This window comes from Phyllostomus discolor, chromosome 8 (genome assembly GCF_004126475.2).
Source record: "Phyllostomus discolor isolate MPI-MPIP mPhyDis1 chromosome 8, mPhyDis1.pri.v3, whole genome shotgun sequence".
Taxonomy (NCBI): Eukaryota; Metazoa; Chordata; class Mammalia; order Chiroptera; family Phyllostomidae; genus Phyllostomus; species Phyllostomus discolor.
This window is the reverse complement of record NC_040910.2, coordinates 111,999,307-112,019,302: the sequence shown is the minus strand read 5'-3', so window position 1 is coordinate 112,019,302 and position 19,996 is coordinate 111,999,307. Positions and strand designations below refer to the sequence as shown.

At 67.1% G+C, this 19,996-nt stretch overlaps 1 protein-coding gene and 1 long non-coding RNA gene across 6 annotated transcripts in view; one reads left to right on the top strand and one right to left on the bottom strand.

Moving 5' to 3' along the window:
* The first annotated feature begins 593 nt into the window (after window positions 1-593).
* On the top strand, window positions 594-7,903 carry LOC118502260. The gene is made up of 3 exons (XR_004904975.1): window positions 594-608; window positions 2,895-2,910; window positions 7,548-7,903. It is a non-coding gene; the product is annotated as an uncharacterized LOC118502260 (long non-coding RNA).
* Window positions 7,904-8,543: 640 nt separating this feature from the next.
* The window catches only part of SEPTIN9 (septin 9), a 128,220-nt gene continuing 116,767 nt past the window's right edge, over window positions 8,544-19,996 (bottom strand). For 2 of the 5 annotated variants that reach the window (XM_036034197.1, XM_028521185.2), the window contains exons 3-11: window positions 15,963-16,154; window positions 14,815-14,946; window positions 14,377-14,458; window positions 13,989-14,126; window positions 13,625-13,742; window positions 12,762-12,857; window positions 12,462-12,558; window positions 9,943-9,994; window positions 8,545-9,055 (exon numbers count right to left, since the gene is read on the bottom strand). In XM_036034197.1, coding sequence (XP_035890090.1) covers window positions 8,926-9,055; window positions 9,943-9,994; window positions 12,462-12,558; window positions 12,762-12,857; window positions 13,625-13,742; window positions 13,989-14,126; window positions 14,377-14,458; window positions 14,815-14,946; window positions 15,963-16,154 — 1,037 coding nt within the window. In that variant the 3' untranslated portion in view covers window positions 8,545-8,925. Of the gene's footprint in view, window positions 9,056-9,942; window positions 9,995-12,461; window positions 12,559-12,761; window positions 12,858-13,624; window positions 13,743-13,988; window positions 14,127-14,376; window positions 14,459-14,814; window positions 14,947-15,962; window positions 16,155-19,996 lie in introns of all 5 variants that reach the window. The other 3 variants (XM_036034198.1, XM_036034199.1, XM_036034196.1) reach the window with 2 other exon arrangements.

Here is a 19,996-nt window from a genome sequence, read left to right as displayed (position 1 = left end):
TACCGGGAACATCTTCCTCTGCTGTCATCCTCGCTTCCAGCCGTGGCAGCGGCGGCCCGGAAGACAGACAGCCCCCCTAATGGTGCCAGGCAGGCGGCCCCCCCAGCTCTGCCCTCTTGCTCTCCAAGGGCCGGGAGAGCCGTCACGGCCAAGGGCACGGTCCCGGGGCCTCAGCCAGCCTTAGGACCAAGCTTCGAGCCAGAGGGTGCATCCGGGGAGGCACAGCTGGGGGTGGGGGCGGGTCCCTGACCCCTGCCGGGTGCTCCCTTCCGGCAGCAGAGAGAAAGGGCAGCACCCAGCTCCCGGGGGAGTGCGTCTCTCTCCCCTGTGGCCCTGCCCCCGTTTTCTGGGTGATTGTCACACTGTTTATGTCATTTGTTATTATCGTTGCTGCCCCTGCCCCCATCTGGCTCTGCACCAAGCCTCGGTGGGCCCCCTGCGGGTCCCTGCCCCCACCCCCTGCTTCCCTGAGCTCTTGGCCCCACTGGCCCTTGCCTGCTGGGGGTGGGGGGACTCTCTGCCCAACTGCAGCCACTCTCTCCCTGTCCCTCTGTGACTTTGGTGCCTGCCGCTCCCACATCACCCTGGGAGGCTGTGGGAGGAGCGTGGTGATGTCGGGGTGGGGGCCCGAGGGAGCAAGGAAGGAAAGCATTGCTCACAGCGGTGTGGCTGGGCCCGAGGATTCAGGGTCTTCCCACTCTGCGGGGTGGGGGTAGGAGGGGTGGGCGGGGAGGGGGGAGGGAGAATGGGAACTCCTGGCTGCAGCCGGACTGAGTGTCTTTGTGGGCACGGACTGGGCAGCTGCCCGGCCTGCCTGCTGCTGGCCACTCTACTCCACGCTGGCTGCCCCTCCCCTCGACGTTTGTTCTCTTTCCAAAACTGCCGTGTTTTCCCCAAAAGCGGGAGCGAGGCCCCAGGGCCCACGCCCAGGACCGGAGGGGCTTCTGCACGGAGCGCATTAAGGGAAGGACTTGGCGGAAACAAGAGCCCCGCCCGCTCCTTGGATTCCCCTCCACCCACGCTGCGCTCACACCCCGAGGGCGCCGTCTGGGCTCGCGGCAAAGCGGCAGCAGCACTGTGATGCCCTGCACGACACCGCTGCCCCTGGGCACCCAGACAGGTGGGGCTCGCCGCCCCGGGACCCCTGGTTCAGAATTGCACCTCCCCCATCACGCCGGACTTCAGCTGCACTCACACCCTCCAATCCCAGGGCAGCGGCCACGCCCCGAGGTGCCCCTCTCTGCTCCCCGAGGTTCCGCAGGGTGGTTGCCAAGGAGCCCGCTCCTGCAGGGGGATGGGTGCGTGGGCATCCCGCAGGGCCGCCCAGCCAGCCGCCCACGGGCCACCAGACACGGGGCAGGGACAGCGGCTGGCTGCCCTCCGCTGCACACATTCCCAGCAGGGGCTCCCGCATCGCCACCCTCTCCAGGAGGGGGCCGTGGGGTTTCCGGGCGTAGGGGGCTCACTGCCCTGCGCCCCAAGGCGGGGAGATGCGGGGGAGCAAGACAGCACCGTCCTGGGGGCCCACCGTGCCCCCCCCCAAGAGAGCAGGAGCCCGTTACTGCCCTCCTGGTGGGATTTTAAAACATCCTTGTATGTTACAAGGACACGAGTTAGCTCTGACGAAGGCGATGCCATTTCACCAGGGGAAGACCCACGTGGGAGGTGGGAGGGGCGCGGAGGGAGAGGTGGCGCTGTGCGCGGGGCGTGGCGGGGGCGGAGCTCCGCGAACGTATCTGCCAATTTCTCCCTCCAGGACCGGGAGGCGTGGGGGACTCACTGGCGCAGGGAGGCGGGGTGCCGGGCCTGGCATCCACGTGGGGGGCGGAAGGACCCCAGCACAGGCGCCATCTTCCCAGCGCAAGCGTGGATTTGAGATCCAAAGGCTCTCTGCCCGGAGCCCAGGGAGGCTGCCCCGGGCCCGGGGGTGCACGGAGCGCCTCGGAGGTTCATTCTGTCCACAAAACGGAGCAGAGCCTTGCAAGAAGGGTCCTTCCTCCTCCAGAATATTCTGCTGTCGCCATTCAAAACCCCCTCCCTGACTGGAGTCCCAGGGGCCCGGCCGCTGCCATGGAAACCTGGCAACAGACAGGCAGGAGAAGCGCCAGACTGAACTTGACCATCTGGAGGGAGGCCCGGAACCGGGAGTGGGAAGTGCTCGGATGTCACAGCCACTTCCCAGGGGGCTCCTGGGCGCTCCTGAGCCCCCGCACCATGCTTCCAGCCGGAGGCGGGACCCGACTGGGCAGGACACGCGGCACCTCCGCCTTTGGGACGCCTGCCACCAGTCAGGGGACGGAGCAGGATCTGGGCCGAATGAATGGGCAGGCAGCCGGCGGCAGCGAAGTGAGCCAAGGGCCAGGCCCGCAGGTCACCAAAGGCGTGGCCGTGGGTGCAGGTGGCAAGGAGTGGGTCTGTCTGAGTGGGAGGCTCGCCTGGAAGGTGAGGGGACAAAGAGGTGGCAGCCAGACGTTGAGTTCAGGTGTGGGGGGGAGGGGGGGCTGAGCACCGGGAAGGGAAAGCCAGCAAGAGGGGCTTTTGTCCCAGGCCACGGCTGTCACTCACTGGGACACCCGGACAGGCCTGGGGCTGCAGGGAGAAGCCACAGAGCCGCCAGGCTGCCGCGGGCTCAGGGCTCGGGGGTGTGAGCCCAGACTCTCCCAATCCTGGCTGACCCTTCAGCGAGGCAGGCTCGGAGGGGTCTCCAGGCGGACCAAAACGTCAAAAATCCGAACGGAGGCAAGGCAGCCCCACCCCCTCCAGGGGCCCCAGACCCCACAGGCAGAAAAAAGAATTAGAAAAATGAACAGAATCCAGAGTTGCTGCCACATATTCCTTACAATGTCCGGTTTCGCCCCCAAATTATAGGACAGGCAAACACATGGGAAGTGTAGCCACGCCCAGGGGGGAGTAAGGCCGTCAGCGGAGACGGACAGGACAGAAGACAGAGAGGGGGCGGGGGTGGCATTCGTGTGTTCTGGCAGACAGACCGGCTTCGCACTGGCACCGGGCACACAGGGAGGTGACGGCTCCCTGCGGCTGCCGTCCACACCGGCGACCCAACAGGACTCAGAGCTTGGGACGCGGCGAAGGGCAGGCCGCGTTTCCGCCGGGAGCTGCGGTGCATTCACCGTCAGAATCCCTGAAACGCAGCGCCGTGGGGTCTGCCCACTTCCGTGAGCTCTGCTCTGCCGCACGACTCGGGGTGGGGGAGGGGTGGGGTGGGGGTGGGGGGCGAGCACCAGCCTCTGGCGCATTCAAGGCAGAGCTATTAAAGCGGCACCGTTTTTAAAAGAGAGAGCCAGTACAAAGGATGACGAGAAACCCCCTAAATTACAAGTGTGGGTTACAATAATTGCTAAATTACAGAGCTCCAACTTTATTAGACACACACCCCCGGGTTTTCAAAGGCTGTCTGGAGCTGACAAAGCCAAAAAGCTCCGTGAGGAGCTCCACGCGGAGCTGAGCGGGGCTCCCGGGGCCACCCCCCCTCCCCCCGTCTCCCGCCTCCCTGGGTGAGGCTGGGACTCAGAGATCTGGCCAGTTCCCCTGGAGGAACAAAGCCGCACGCGGTGGGTTTGGAGCTGGGCTGGAAGCAGTTTTCAAATGTGCAGAAGCCGCGCGGGGCCCATGGCCAGCGGGTTTGGGTCCTGAGAATGTCCGTGGGGTCTTCAGAGGCGCTGCTTAGGCCCTCGGAGCAGGCCCTCGCCAGGGCCGTGCCCCCTGTTCCTCTCACCGTGTGCAGCTGTGACTTCAAAGCCTCCAGCGTAAGTGCCGGGTCCCTGCGAATCCCCTCCCTCCCTCCCTCCCCTCCTCCCTCCCCTCCTCCCTCCCTTCCTCCCTCCCTCCCTGCACAGGACACGGCCCTGTTCTGTAGCGCTCACCCCCCTGCACACACACCCCCCCCACGCTGCCCCCTGGCGTGCCAGCTGCCCGCAGGCTGGGCTGCCCACCCTTCCCGCTTACGCACACCCTTACGCCTCTCCCGCTCCCAGCAGGTAAGGGAAGACCTGACCCCGCCCACTGGCCCAGCCCCGGAAGTGAGTGGCGAAGGGAACCGCAGCTCAGGCCCAGCTCAGCTGCACGTTGGACCGGCTCCGCCCCTCCCACTAACGCCGACGGAGGAGGGGGCCTGTCCTTTTTCCAGGCGGAATATATTTACATTCGCCCTGCCGGGTGGGGCTCAGAGGCTTGAGCACCGGCCTGCGAACCATGAGGTTCGATTCCCAGTCAGGGCACATGTCAGGGTTACAGACCAGGTGCCCAGTTGGGGGCGTGCGAGAGGCAACCACCCATTGGTGTTTCTCTCCCTCTCTTTCTCCCTCCTTCCCCCTCTCTCTTAAAAATAAATAAATACAATCTTTAAAAATATATATCTTTATAGTGCACACTACTGTTTTTCCACACGTGACATCTGAGGGAAATTAAAAAACTGTACGACATGAAAAGAAACAGGAAAATGTGACTCATAATCAAGAGAAAAATGACCGCTAGAAGCAGACCCACAGATGGCTGGGACGCCGGAATTATCAGCCAGGACTTAAAATTCATTGTACGAAAGGCATGACAAGACCCAGCAGCGGGGAAGGCAGCCGGCCTGTGCGGACAGGTCCGGCCAGCAGGGGGCGCAGCAGGAGGGGGCTGCAAAACACTCAGCTGCCTCTCCGATGGACGCATCAGCTCAGCCCGCCCTTGACCTCCGATTTACTTTCGTTCCTTCGGCTCCAGGGCAGAGGAGCAAGAGGAGGCCAATGCAGGGTCTTTCTGTTGCTGCTTCTGGATGCTGACGCTGCTGCTGCTGCTGCTGGTGGTGGTGATGATGCCCTGATCGGCTTGGGCTGCTCTGACAAAATGCTGGGACCCAACAGAAATGTACTTCCTGCAGCTCCAGTTCCCGCAAGAGCCTGCTTCCTGGCTGCAGACGGCCACCCACTCACTGCGTGTCCGGTGGCCTTTCGCGGGGAGAGAGCTCTCCAGTCTCTTCCTGGTCTCAGAAGGGCCCCGATCCCACCCTGAGGGCCCCACGCGCACGGTGTCATCTAACCCTGATCCCTGCAAAAGTCTCGCCTCCAGCGCCATCCGAGCGAGGAGCAGGGCTCCAGCCCGTGAACCTGAGGGGGACACAGACACGCCCTTCGCAGCAGCGGTGACGACGTTGGCGACGATGACGGCTAACGTCGGTGGGACGGTCCGTCGAAACTGTCCTGTGTGATGGGTAGTTCGCCATCATTTCTCACGTGGGGAAACTGAGGCACGGGCCTACGTTCAGTCACTGGCTGGCTCAGAGTCACCCAGCTGGCAGGTGGAGGAACCAGGATGCAAAGCCGTCCTGAGAACACTGCCCCGTGATGGCTTTTGCAAAGGAACACAGGCCCAGCGCCTGCAAAGCATGTGGGCTGGGGGGGCGGGGGGGGGGACACGGGGGTTGGGGGGGCAGGCGTCTCAGCTGGAGATGGCAGCCTCTAGGGAAACAAAACTGAGGTGAGAACCCCAGGGGGCCTCGGGATGACACTCCCCGCCCACTCCACGCTCCCCAGGGGGCTGACTCCCGAGAACGGAGCTGCAGAAGGTTTGCAGACGGTTGGGGATTCTTCCTTCTTTGCCCATTTGGGTGCGTGCTGACGGGGGTCTCTGGTCTCCATTGCTGGGCTCTGTGAGGCCGGCGTCCTGATGCTGGTGGTGTAATCGCTGCCCGTGTCATCTCCCGGCCTGTCCCTCTGCCCTGCCCCTCAGTGTGCTGGTCCCGCCCTCACCGTCCAGGGGGCAGCCCCACACCCAAGCCCCAGTCCAGCAGGCTGTGAGGGCCCGTGTGCTCCCCATGCTGTGCGCTGCAGGGGGGGCATGCGTGTGTACCAGAGCCTCCCGTGGGCACAGCCCCCACACTCCCCACTCTGAGACCACACACGGCCCAGCACGGTGCCATTCTAGGGGGCCGCGCTCCAGCCAGGACCCGCCCAGACGGGATGTCAGCGCAGAAGAGGTGCCTGAGAGGCACCCAGAGTGAGGCCCCCGTGGGAGGAAACGTGAGGTCCAGCCCCTTCACCACGCTGCTGTGTGGCTTGTGGCCTCAGTTTCCCCCTCTGTGCAGTGGACTTGGCAGCCTCTGATGCGCCCTCTCCAGAGGGGCCATGTGGGCGAGAACCTTGGCAAACCCAGCCCTGGGAGTTGGGGCTCCTGGTGACCGGGCACCAGGGGGTGGGCAGGAAGAGTCGGAGAAGGAACCCAGATGGTGGGGTGGGGATGGGGCCCAGAGTCCGGGTGGAATCTGGATTCTGAGCAGTGTCCACTGTGGCCAGGGGCAAGGATACCCGTCCCCCCAACCCCACTGCCAGCCTCACCGCCCACGGGGGCCCTGACTGCTGGAGCCTGGACTGAGCCCCACCCCTCCAGGTGGCAGGTCCTTCGGGGACTTAACTTTCTTCCTGGGATGGACTTGGAGGAAGTTATGCATCAGGGAGACGGTGGAGAGGCTGCAGCAGAATGGGGGCGGGCCCCTGCTGGGGTTGGGGGGTGGGCCCTGCAGGGTGGGACTGAGACACAGCGCCTCCTAATTCCTCGGCTGCACACACCGGTGTCTGCATGGCTCCCCCATTCCCACACGCCCCTTCTCCCTCCCCCAGAACCCCCAAACCGCAGGGAGGGGGAGGATGGCCGGGGCCTTTCATTTCTTTGTGGTGTGTTTCTTCCTGGAGTTTTCCACATGGTCTATGAGCTGTGCATGCTCCTCTTGTCGTTAGAAGGTCGTGTTTAGAACGGGGAGGGGGACATCCCCAGTGAGGACCCGAAAGGAGGCCCCCCCGTCGGCCAGCTTCCCTCTGGCTTCCGCCCAGGTGGAGCCGGCGCACCCCGGGCCTTCACGCAAGGCAGGGACACACACAGGGCAGGGGCTGGACAAGCCCGCGACTGCCCGGGCGCTCTGGCTCGTTTGAACTCTGCAGCCACGCAGGGGAGGCGCCCTTGGGAAGCCCCGCCCCCCACAGGTGCAGAGAAAGCCCTTGGGGGCTGCCCGTGGAACCCCAGTGTCCTCGGAGCCCGGTTCTCCCGGAACACGCAAAATTGGCTGAAACTATCGTCCAACGCTGACCAGGCCCGAGGCTTCCGTCCAGTGGCTTTAAGTGCCCACGGCTGCCCGGGCAGAGGCAGCCACCCGGAGCGAACCTGTCAAAGGCTCTGGCACGTGGGGTGTCGGTCTGATGTTCCCTTTTCCGTCACCCTCACACGCCCAGCACCACCCCCGCCGCCCCGGCGCCGCGGCGCCGACCAGGAGGCCCGTGAAGAACTCCACCGCGAGCCTTCCAAGTCTGCATTTGCAACATTTATTTCAGGAAATACATTTTCAACACTTTGTTATTTATACAAAAAAAGAGACGGATTTCTCGGGAGGCACATAGCACAAGGCCACTGTGGAACACACCCCGGGGAGCTAACCGTTTTTCTGGCTACAGAGAAGGGAAGCGGAGGCATCCCGGGGCCGGGCGCCAGAGCCCCGGTGGCGGCGCGGGGGCTGGAGGGGGCGTGCCCTCGGGGGGTGGGCGGGGTGGGGGGAGCTCCCCCACGCTGCTCCGGCCCCGTGCTGGGGGCGGGCACGCCCTGCGAAGTCACGGTTTTGGCAAAAACTCGGCAAGTCGGCAAGTAAACTGTTTGCTAAGGGATCCTTCCTCTGCGAGGTGGGGAGTGAAGGTGCGACGTGGAAGCCCCTCGGGCCTGCTGCGCACGTGGGGACGGCCCCCGAGGGTCCCCTCGTGGAGCCGCAGGGTCAGGGAGCACGAGAGGCCAGTGGTGGGCTATGCAACCTGACCCCTGACCTCTCTCTCTTTCGCGGGGGTCTTGACCATGGGCCCTGGGGTGCAGGGACCCAGGTGCTCTCAGGATGACAGGAAGTCAGGGTTGCCCAGCTTCCTGCCTCCCCCGGCTGGGTGTGCAGGTGGGGTGGCTGCCTGGGCCTTAATTTAACCAGAGCATCTTGGACCCAACGGGTGTCCGGACGGACGGACGGATGGACACACACACAAGCACACGCTCAGTCACACGGGGAAGGCACCGAGCCACTTGGACCACTGAACACCCGGCCACGGCCCCCCCAGCCCCCCTTCTTCTTTTGGGGACAGCCTCCCTCCCTCCACCCCCTCACCAGACTCATCTGCTCAGAGCTTCCCAAGACTCAGGGGGTGGGGGGTGCATCCCTTTTCTCCCTTTGAACCCTCAATCAAATCCCAGCTAGGGGCACAGCCGGGAGGCGAAGACACACCTCCTCTCCAGCCTGCCCCCGTTTCCCCACCGAGGGGCCGGCCGGGCGTCCGCAGCCTCGAGGGGCGTCTGTGATAAAGGCACTTTCCGCTCCGGGTGAGCCTACAGGCCGGCTGGCAGGCGGGCGGCGGCCGATGGGCCTCGCCGCGTCTAAGCTATTGGCAACCTGCGTCTCGCGGGAGTGGCTCTTCTCTCCTTGGTGGGGGCCAAGGGGTCCGAGGAGGGCTCTCTGAGTTATGTGGTCTGAGTTACGGCCCACGCCGTGCGGGGAGGTGGCGACGGAAAAGGGTTCTGGCCCCCCCCCCCCCCCCCCTTGCTGGCTCCATGCCCCCCGGGCACAACCCCGCAGGCTCCAGGGGCTGAGGCAGCCTGGGGGTGCGGCGGGTACCAAGAGCAGGGGGCTGCTCCGCCAGACCCCGGAGCCGGGCCTGGGGCCGGGGCGGGCATGGACTCGGCCGGCCCCTGCCCGCCTCTCCTGGCTGTGGTCCGGCCTCTCCCGGACCTAGGCACTGCCAGGAACGGTCACACTCGGGGGACTCGTTATCTTGTCCATGGCGGCGTGGTGCGGGGCGGAGGACGATGACGAACGGAGAAAATGAGAGGAGAGAAAGTGGGGCCAGTGGGCGGGCTGGGGGGCGGGAGAGGCTGGGGGGGCGGGGCCCTGGGGGCGGGGCGGGTCTACATCTCCTGCGCTTCCGGCTCCTTGTCGTCCACGCCGTTGGACATGTTGCTCTCGTGCAGGCGCTTCACGCGGTACGCCTCGAAGTGGATGCTGCTGGTGATGTCTTTGATGTTCTGCATGTGCGTCCTGGGGCGCGGGGGGCGGGGGGCGCGAGGTGTCAGCCTGGCCCGGGACGGTCGCAGCCGCCCTCCCCGCCCCCAAGCCCCCAGCGATGGAGACCCAAGCGCAACCGGGCTGGCCTTGGGGGAGGGGCAGTCTCTATGGCAACCCCAAACCCTCTCAGGACACCCCTGTTCTCACGTGTCCCCCCTTCTGTGTCAAGCCTGTGGCCGGGACGGGGGCTGGGTGCAGACGTAGAGGTGGGCAGGGCTGGGGTGTCCCTCCTCCAGCTGGGAAGTGCTGGCCGGAGGCCAGGGGTGCCGGCAGGGGTGGGGCGGGGGCGACCACAGCCCTGGGGGAGCGTGGTCCAACTCTGCTAGTCCCGGCTGGGGCTCCCCCTCTGCCCATCCGCAAGGCAGAGGGGGCAGATGTGGGAAGAGGGCCGGAAGAGCCCAGGGCGGGTGTCCTTCTGTAGCCAGGCTCTCTCTCTAACACCTGCCCCTAACCCGGAGTCCCCGCCAAGAGATGCCTCACCCCCAACATCCATCCGCCTGCCAACTGAGAAGTGGGAGCCCCGCCCTCTGCATTGCACCCTGGGGCACCCTCTAATGGGTTGAGGACAATCTACTGCTCCTTGTTTGGGCTCACGGAGACCATGGGGAAGACACAGCCAGGTCAAAGGGTGGGGTGGGAGCTGGGGAGACGCCCCCCCCAGTGCCCGACTCCTGGGGCCCGGGGTCTGCAGGCTCACCCTGACCGTGACTCAGCCCTTCCCACCCAGGGGGCTCCGGTGGTTGCAAAGGGTTTCCACTTGCTTTATTCCCAAGAATCTGGGCTCCCCGCCCCGGGGAGGACAGGCAGACGGCGGGACTGTGGTCCCCAGCCCCCAACCCCCGCACGGTCCCCGCTCTCACCTGATGAGGAGGTCCCGCAGGTAAGCAAACTCACAGTGTGTGGTGTTCTCAACTGAGGAGAGGAGACAGGGGGCCTTTAGTGTGGCTGCGGGCCCCTCCCCCGGCCCCTCCCCCCCGGCAGCTGTGGTCTAAAGACAGGTTCGGGCAGGTGGGCAGGGACGGCCACTGCCCGGCGCGTGAGCACGGGGCACCTCGCAGGCGCTGGAGGGGCTGTGTGACGGTACTGACTCAGCTCCTGCTCTCCAGAAAGTTCTGGAAAATCGGGGAGATGGCATGGTAACCAGGCCAAGACTCAGCAAGTGAGAGAGAGAGAGAGAGAGGGAGAGAGAGAGAGAACACACACTACAGCGAGGGACAGATGCTTCCTGGCCTCTCTGACCCTCGGTTTCCTCATCTGGGAAATGGGGGTAGTAACCGCCATCCACTTCCCACTTCTCAGGGGCGGGAGAGGGCGGGCTGAGCCGCCCGTGAGTTTCGCCACGCTCACCTTGCTCTCGAAAACACGGAAGACGCCTCAGGATGGCGGGGGACAAGGACAGGGCGCAGGGGAGGGGTAGGCGCACGAGAGCCAGGCAGGAGCCCCGGACACACGGCTGGCCGGGGGCTGGCACGCAGCGGGCCCTTCTGGGCTGGGGCGGGGACGCAGCAACTGCCACCGGGCCACCATCCTTACAGCGCCATGGGGCTGCTGCTGCTTTCAACGACCCCAAACGGAGCCGGCGGCACCAGGACAACGCACAGACAGTGCACAGGGCACGGATGGGGTGGGACAGGGACACCACCGGGGTGCAAGACACGGAACACCAGCCTCGCTCACTCCCTAGCAAATCCTGTTTCCAGCACTGGCTGCAGGCTGGCCACCAGGGGGCAGCAGACGCCAGCCCATCTGCATGCTGCCCTCCCAGGCCCCTCCCGACTGACCCTCTCTGACCCCGAGGTCTCCCTCCAAAACACGGCTTCAAAAAAAGGTTCTGAGCAGCAGGACTCTGGGAAGAGAGGAGGTGAAAGAGGAGGGGCCAAGACAGGCTGGGCTGAGACTGCCTCAGTGGGCAGGGAGGCGAGTGGCCTTCGGGGACACCCGGGGGATCAAGGCCCCCCAGACAAGGGGTGAAGTGAAGAAAGGCGATTCGGGGCAGATGCGGAAGCATCCAGCCGGCACCCCACCACCAGCCCGACGTGGGCACCTCTCCCCCCTCCCCCAGACTGGAGCCCGCACGGGTGGGCTCACGGATTCCAGAGCCCGGGTGGGCTTCTTCCTGGCCCTGCCGGGGGGTGGGGGGGTGTGGACAGACACAGACCCGAATGCTTCAAAGATTTAACATAAAGTAAGCCGGCCGGCCGGGGGCCTGCTGGACACCCAGCAGTTCTCGTTATCGCCAGCTGCTTAGAGCTCTCTGCCCCCCAAGCTCCAGTGGTCATCGGACAGTCTCTCACTTCCCCGACATCTGGGCCCGCTGCGCCCACTTCACAGATGTGGAAGACTGAGGCCCTGGGGAAGGGAGACGCCGGCCCGACTCCAAAGAGCAGCAGGGGCCTGGTGCGCTCGCTTCCTCCTCTACCGGGGCCTCTCAGCCCGAGGAACGGGGAGCCAAGGGGCCTGTTTTAACCTGCCCCCACCCCCCTCCGGTCTACACGGGGAGGAGCAGAGGGGAAGAGAGGAAACGCCTGGGTTCACCCCACCTAGGGAGTAACCACCCTCGGAGGGCGGCACTGTGTCTCCCCAAACCACGCCCCGCGGCCAGCCCTCAGCACTGGGAATGGGGAGGAGGCATCTGGGAAAAGAACCGTGGGCCCCGAGCCGACACCTGACACCTTCGAGAGAGGGAGGGACAGACACACGAAAGGCTGAGCAGGGAGCAGGGATGTGGCCGTGCGCTGAGGATGCCAGGCAGGGCCGAGGCCGCCAGGAGAGAGGCCCGCACGCCAGATTCTCCCTCCAGCCTCCAGAAGGCTCTGGCCCTGCCCACGCCTTGGTTTAGCACACCTGGCCTCCAAAACCTCGAGAACGAATTTCTGCTGTCGGCCGCCCCGTCTGTGCTCTCATTTGTCACAACAGGCCCAGGACGCCACGGAGGTCCTGGAGATTTGTGCATGTGGGGGGTGGGGGGAAGAGCGCCACCTGGTGGTCGCCAGGGCTGGACAGAGCTGCAGCCCAGCCCTTTCCTAGCCCAGAGGCTCCAGTGTGTCCAGGGCCACAGCTGCTGGACCCAGCACTCAGCAGTGCCCATGTCGCCCTTCCTCCCTGGACACTTCCCCACCCATGGGGGACCCGGGTGGGGGCACAGCTCTGTCAGCCAAGGGCTCCTGGACGGGCGGCTTGCCCCCCTGGGTTATTCCCCGGTGGGCCCCTCCTGGCGGCTGGGAGGGGGGCAAAGCAAGGAATGAGGCTCTGAGGGTGCCCCCCACCCCAGGCCCTGATGGGCAGCCCCGGAGCTGGGGGTGGGGGGGCGGAGGGCAGAGGTGGCTTTAGCGTGCCGGCCTGTGGGGTGGCCCCGGGCGAAGGCTGGGCGGTGAGTTACCTTCGATGGTGCCCCACTTGGTCTTCCGGCCGAGGATCCGCTTCCCGTTCACCTGGTACTCGTGGTCGCTGCCTACCACGGCGAACGGGATCATCTCCTGCGGGGGGGGCGGGTCGGGGGGGCGTGCACGGGTCACGTGTGGGCCCCGGGAGTAGTGTCGGAGCGTGGGGCCCCTATGGACGCCGGGGCTCCCACCCCTGCCAGCCCCCCCCCCCCTCCGCCTTTCCTCAGACCCCCGAGGGGCAGGAAGGCCCCGCCCCCGCCCTCCGGCAGCACCGGCGTCCGGGGCCATTCACTCACCCGGAACTTCTCGTTCACCAGCCGGTCCTCCGCGTCCTCATCGAACTCCTTCTGGGGGTACACGTCAATGCCATTGGACAGCAGGTCGGCGGTGATCTGGGGACCCAGAGGGGGGACGTGTGGGCACCGTGGACCTGCACGACGGTGTCTGCCCTTCCTGTGACCTCCAGCGTCAGCGGCCCCAGGCTCGGGGTCAAGGGTGGGCTCTGGAGAGCCGGCGACCTTGATGTTCTCCAGCCCTTGTGCCTGGAGTGGCAACCTGCAGCTGCCCGGGGACCTGGGTCGCTGCCCCCAGTGCCTCCCAGCCTCCCTCTCCAGCTCATCCCCCTCAAGTGGCCAAGCCCTAACCACCCCCCCACTAAGCTCTACCAGGCACCCCTGTCACTGAGGCCTCAAGTGCCTGCCCGGGTCCTGCCTGCAGCCCAGCACACACCTGCTTGCGTTTCACTGTCACCTCCCTTTGCAGGGACAGGTGCCCCACCCAGATACCCAGTCGACACATCCCCCCAGACATGCCCCCTGCAAGGGGGCTCCCCGAAGCATGCTGGGAAAACCCCAGGTGCCCGGAGCTGAGGCCCTGCCGGGACCCAGCTCCGTGGTTTTCGAGCTCCCAGGTGGCCCTGACGTGCCCCTCCCGCTCAGCCAGCCCTCCCCACACAGCCGGCGCCGCAACCGCAGCAGAGGAGGAAGAGCGGCCACCTGTCCCCTGCACGGAGACTGTCCCCTCGGCGGAGGCCGCCCACCTCCGACTTCCTCTTCCACTTAACAGAGACCCGACACCCCGTGCCCGACAGCCCCTTGCGGGGGGGCTGGCTCCCGCCGAGGGGTGGGGGGCCGGCAGCCGGGTGGCAGCGGAGCCCTACCCGCTGTTTGAAGTAGACCCTCTCCTCCAGGGTCAGCGTGTCGGCCTTGGCGATGACCGGAACGATGTTGACCACTTTGCTGAGGCGCTTCATGAACTCGATGTCCAGGGGCCTGAGGCTGGAAGGGGAGGAGGACGAGAGAGTGGTTGGTGGAACGGGGACAGGAAGGGGGACAGGAACGGGGACAGGGGGGCAGGCAGGATGTCACCCGCCTCAGGCCCAGAGGGAGCCCGGGGAGCACCCAGGGGCCCGGTCCCGGGCTCTCCACGCCCAGGATGGACAGCAGGACGAGATGGGGTGGCACGCAGGGGCCCGCCCCCGCCCCTGGGACCCGCCCCGGCACGCAGCCCCACGGGGCACGCACGAGTGTCCGGTGGCCGGGATGAAGTACAGGCAGCAATGCACACGCGTGTCGGGGATCCGCTTCTTCCTGTTGATGTTGACCTCCTCCTGCAGGTACTTCTCGTACTGGTCGTTGATGAACTTCATGATGGGCTGCCAGCTGCGGGCGGGGGCCGGTCAGCTCCTGCCCAGCTCAGGGCCGCCCCCGCCCCCGTCCACACCCAGGCCACCCAGTCCCAGAGCCCCGTGCACATGCCAGGGAATGTGACTGACCAGGGATGAGCCTCCTCTTCGACCTTGACCTCAGGGGTGGGTGGGGAGGGGCCAGATTCTCAGGGCTCAGAGCACCCGTTCGTGTTTCTCTGCCCGAGGAGCGGCCCCCCCAAACCTGGGGGTCCCCGAGCCCTCACCAGTTCTCGTTGTTGATGTGGTCCCCAAAGCCCGGTGTGTCGATGACCGTCAGCTTCATGCGGACACCCTTCTCCTCGATATCTGCGGGGGTCACAGCAGCCACCGAGCTCAGGGGCAGGCCCAGGACCTGACTCCCCCGTGGGCTGGGCCCCCGGCTGCCCGTCCAGCCCTGCCCCAACGAGGCCCACTCGGGGTGCCCCAGAGTGACCAGCGATGATGCCCTAGTTTACACGGGGGGCACGAGAGCCGCCAGCACAGAAGTCCGGTGGAGGCTGGTGGCGTTGATGCCTGTGATTTCCAGTGGACAGCTCAGCTGTCTCTGTGAGTGAGAGCTCAGGGGTCCCGGAGGGCTGGCCCCTCGCCGGGGACCCACAGCTAACACGCCCAGCGGGGTGGCCGCCGCGAGTGCCCGGCCCAGGGCCCCGGCCTGCGCCTACCGTGCGTGATGGACTTGATCTCGATGGTCTTAGGGATGCGCTCCTCCGCGGCCGGTTGCTGCACCGACTTCCGGCTGATCTTGGATTTGAAGAGGGTGTTGATCAAGGTGGACTTCCCCAGGCCGCTCTGCCCTGGGGAGAGAAGGGGCTGTCGGCGGGGGTCGGCGGGGCTCCGGCCAGGGGTTCGCGGGCCCCGAGACTCAGTGACGCTGGGGCACCCCCTCTCGGTGGGCGCCCGGGGTCAGGGAGAGCTGGACAGCGGTCTGGTGCCCACAGTGCATGGCCGGACCCCAGTCCTTCTGACCACAGAGGCCCGCCAACCCCGGGCACGCAGGTCCCAGCCCCATCCTGAGCCCCACGTGGGGCTCACAGGAAAAACTCTGCCCAGAGTCCTCTCAGCATGGAGCCCACGGGCCCACACACACACACACACATGCGTGTGCACACGGCTGCAGCCTGGAAGCCCTGCCAGGCTGCCTTCCCTGCCCTGAGCTGCACCAACACGTCTCTGACACGACATCACACTGACGTTCCAACTCTGAGGGGCATTCGAGGAAAAGCGTGTGCCCCCGGCGGACAGGCAGCCGGTGTTGGCACCCCCTGGCCACTGCTGAGCAGCCCGGGACCAGCCGCCCCTCCTTCCACTCCCTCCCCGCTGCCTGCGTGTTCGTGTCCCGGCCCGAGGCTCAGGCCAGGGGCCATGTCACACATTGCAGCCACAGTCCCCGACGTCTGGGAGGTGCCAGTGGGGCATCTCAAAGTCTACCCCAGGGTCACGGGCATTTTCATCTCCACCATCACCACCACCACCCGAGCACCCACAACCACCCCACTCTCCTGGGGCTGCCCTGAAGCCTCCAGCCAGGCCCACTGGGCAGGGGGCAGCCCTGCACGGGGCTGGAAGGCCAGGGCTCCAGCGGGAGCCAGGCAGCCGCTTCAGCAGAAGCTGAAAGGGGGCTGCCACTGGTTGACCCAGCGCCTGCCCGGCCAACACTGACTGACCTTCCTGAGCAATCCCCGGGACTCTGAGGGGAGGGGCAGCGGCCCCTCTGAGGAGCTGGGACCCTCAGGCAGGCACGCGGACGCACCCACGATGCCACCTGCCCCAGTCACAGAAGTGGAGACGGGGCCGGGGGCGCGGGACTCACCGACCACCATGATGTTGAACTCGAAGCCCTGCTTCATGGCCTTCCGGCGCATCTGCTCCAGGATGGAGTCGATCCCCACGTAGCCGAAGTCCGCGGGGGCCTTCTCGTTCCGCGGGGTGGGGGCCTGCTTGAGCCCGGCGTCTCGGGGGGTGTCGGCCATGTCGCCAGCGCAGCCGGGAGCCGCCTCGGTGGCTGGGGGAGGACGGGCAGAGGCGTCAGGCCACCCGCAGGCGCCCGCCGGAACCTACATCCTCAGGTGGCCCCAACCACCGGCCCCATTTCTCAGCTGGGAAAACCGAGGCCCCGCTGCCCAGGGGGTCCCCGAGGAACACCCGGAGCCCGAAGACCCTCAAACCTGCCTCCGGGGCAGGGCTGTCCCCGGACCCCCATCTCCCCCCCACCCGGGGTTTGTCCTGGAGAACCACTCCCAGGAGGACAGGGCCCGGGGCGCACAGTGGGCCTCTGCGTCTCCCTCATCCGCCTCAAAGACACCCCACCGCCTGCTGCAGCAGCCCAAAGGGCCTGGGGCCCCGCAGGGGACACAGCCTGGGCTGGGGCACAGGCGAGGACGGCCTGGTGGAAGCGGAGGGGAGGCACCGGCGCCTGTCCACCGGCCCCGCCGCTCCCTCCTGGGTGAGGTGCGTTCCACCCCCCGTGCCCGCCGCCAGCCCTGGGGCGGCAGGAGAGCCCGGTGGGCCCCCCGGGTGCAGAGCCGCCCTGCTCCCCGGCTCGGCCGCTCCAGGGGAAGCAGCACCCAGGCACGGCCCCGCCCCACTGGACCCAGGTGGCCACTTCCTCCGCCGGCCCCACCGCGCGGCCAGGATGAGGTTCTGCTTTCGGGTCAGCGGACAGGGGAGCAGACGGGTGGGGCTGGGCGAGAAATCTCAGGCTCCCGCGGTCTGCAGGCCACGCCTCCCTCCTTTCTGCAGCCCCGCCCCTGAGGCGGTCCCCGCCCCGCCCACATGCCCAGGTCAGAGTCCCCAGACAACACCCCCGGGGACCTGAGGCGTGTCCTCCCCGCCTGTCCCACTCCCAGGGCGGCTCCCCAGTCTCCCCAGCTGCACCCTGAGCTCGGGGTGACCCTGCAGCGTGTCCTGACACCCTCAGGAGGGGCTGGTGGGTTCCCTGGGCATCGCCCCGGACCATGCCCTCCGGACGGCCTGCTCCTGCCCGGCCCCGGGAAGCCCAGGACACGGGGCGCCAGGCTGGGAGGTCAGTGCCGAGTCTCCAGGAAACTGCATTCCCACTTCCCGGGGAAACCGCCAGCTCTACCCCCCACAGGCCCCCGGCGGGCGCAGCGACCCCCTGTGGCCGCCTGGTCCCCACTGCCCGGCGCCCAGGCCTCGAGCAGGGCTGCAGGAGAGGAAGGTGCCAGGACGGCCGGCTGCCCGGTCCCAGGAACCGGACCGGTCCCGCACGGCCGTTTCACAAGGGTCCCTACCTCGGAGAACCGAGGGACCGAGAAAATAGCAACGCAGGTAAGAAAGCCAGGAGCCCCCAGGCCCACGCTGCCCACCCCCGGGCCAGGGAAGGCGAAGGACAGCAGGGGGACCACGTGACCACCCAGGACTCAGGAGGGGGACGAGGACCACCACTCGCCGGAGGGGCCGCCTCCCTCCCCTGAAATCCTCCCCCAGCCTTGCTGCTTCCGACGAACAAAGACAAGAGCAGCATCTGGCCCCACATGTGGCCGCGGGGCAGCTTCCTGGACACGAACGCGGCCGCCTTGTGGGGCGCGGCTCCGCCCTGCCCTGCCCACGTGACTGAAAATTGCTTCCATCTGTCTGCGGGGCCGGGAGACATTCTCCAGCCCGCCCCCACACGCCCCTCCCAGCAGGCCTGGGGGGGCAGGGAGACCCTAACCATCCCCCCTCACTCCCCTGCACGTCCAGGGAGCAGCCGCCTGGCCAGCCGCAGGCACAACTGTCCACGGCAGAAACCAGAACCAAAGCCAACACCCTGCCTGCCGGGGCCCTGCTTGAGAAGGGACAATGAAAGCCCAGCAAAGCCCCCTCCCCCTGCCCCCCGGCAGGCTCCGCCCATCCTGCGCACCCCTCCACAGCCCGCGGGCCCTCGGACGCCAGCCAGGCCACGGAACGCCGCAAGATGAGCACGTGCTGGAGCCAGACAGAGGGGGTGGCCGCAGGACACGGGGCGTGGACGGTGCCCTCTACACGGGTGCGCTGCGTGGGACGGGGGTCGCAGCCCCGCGGGCTGCCGTGTCAGGGAGGAAGCAGCCCGGCAGGCGGGGCGGGAAAGAACCCCCTGTGCCGCGAGTGCCGTGCGCTCGGCGGGGTCAGCCATGGCCAGGACGCCGCCCTCTGGCCTCAGCGTCCTGTGCCCGGGGCTGCCCGGAAGTGCCCCGTGAGAGCTGTCCCGTCCTCCCCCCGCCAGGCCGGTCCTGCAGGGGGCAGGCCAGCCCGGAAGTCGCTCTCTGCAGGTGCCCCTTTGAGCCCCGGCCCGTTCACTATACCCACAGGCCGGGGGCAGCCGGCCCGGCCCCCTCCTTCACCAGGGGCACCTGCTGGGGGGCCTTTTCTCAGGATTTGGGACAGGCGAGAGGGTCTTAGAGCAGGGAGAGAAGGGAAGGGGCACAGCCGCCCCCCCACCCCAGCCAGAGACTCTGCTCTTCTGGTGCCTGCGCGGGGGCTGGAGCTCACAGCCCGAGCTGGCGCAATCTGAGGACTTCAGCTCCAAGGGACACACGCCGACGGTGACGGGCCCGGACCACCACCTGCGGCTCGCTGGGGCTGGGGCCGCGGGACACCTCCGGGGGGTTCACGCTGCATCCCAGCGCCGAGGCCGCAGAGCAGAGAGGGCTCGGTGCAGCAGGCTGGCGAGGCCTGACTGGACACAGGCATCAGGGACCCCCCTTCTCTGCCCGCCCTGCCCCTGCCTGTCGGCGCCCCGTCCCCACAAACCTTGGCCTCACACCAGTTCACACCAGTGCCCCTGTCCACACTGGCCTTGCCCGGTCACCACCCACAGCGGCTGAGCAGACAGCAAGGCCCACTGGCCTGCGGACGCTGGCTGCCAGGCCACCCAACGGACCCCCTGGGGCGCCAGGGTCACCCAGCAGATCCAGGGCCCATGTGGTGGCCAGACGTCAGGGCTCCCGGAGCGCACAGCCACCAGGGACGCCCCCAGACCACACCGCCCCACCCTGGGGTCCCGGCTGCCGGACGGTCTACCTTCACTGCACAGCAGGGCACACAGAGGGGAGAGGGGCCCGGACAGCTCTCTGTCTGTGGGTGCCCCCGAGGCCCCCTCGGGGACCACAGGGAAGGCCACACTGCAGGCCACAGGGGCCCCACAGGCTCCGCCCCCAGTGTCTGAGCCCCTGGCCAGGACACGCGGGCCCAAGGACTGCTGACGGTCCCTATTGCCTGCAAAGGGGCCTCTCCAAGGGGGGCAAGTGATGCAGGGGGACAGTGATGTGAGTGGCCCCTTCCTTCCCTCCCGCCCTACTGGGTGAGTGTGGGCATGTCCAGCAGACCCCGGTCTGCAGCCAGGTCAGCCTGCCCCTCCCCCCGCTCCCCTGCTGGAGCCTGCACCCCACTTTCGAGCAGTCTCCACAGCGACAACCAAGTACTGCTGCGTGCCCCCCGCCCCACGTGAGATTCGGGAAGCCAGACCCCGCATCCACCACGCCCACTCCAGCACCCCATGTTCCCAGCGCCTCCCGGCCCGGGGAGCCCACAAGGAAACGCTTGCTGGGTGAAGACATGAGCGAGCGAGCGAAGGCATGATGCCAACCGCAACGGGCACCGTGCACCGGGCCCGAGTGCCAGGCGCCCCCCCGCAGGCATCAGTCCGGGAGGATGTGAGCCCAGGCGGGTCCTGCGGCACCACGGAAAGGCCGAAGGAGTGGGGCCTCCCCACTGCCAAGACCAGAAGGTGCCGGAAGCCGGGGCGGGCCCCCCCAGGCACTGCCAGGAGCTGAGCCCAGCCAGCTGGAAGGGCACTGGGTCTGGAGCCCGGGGCCCACCAAGGGGCGTCAGTATCGTCACCTCCACGGCCGCTGAGAAAAGGCC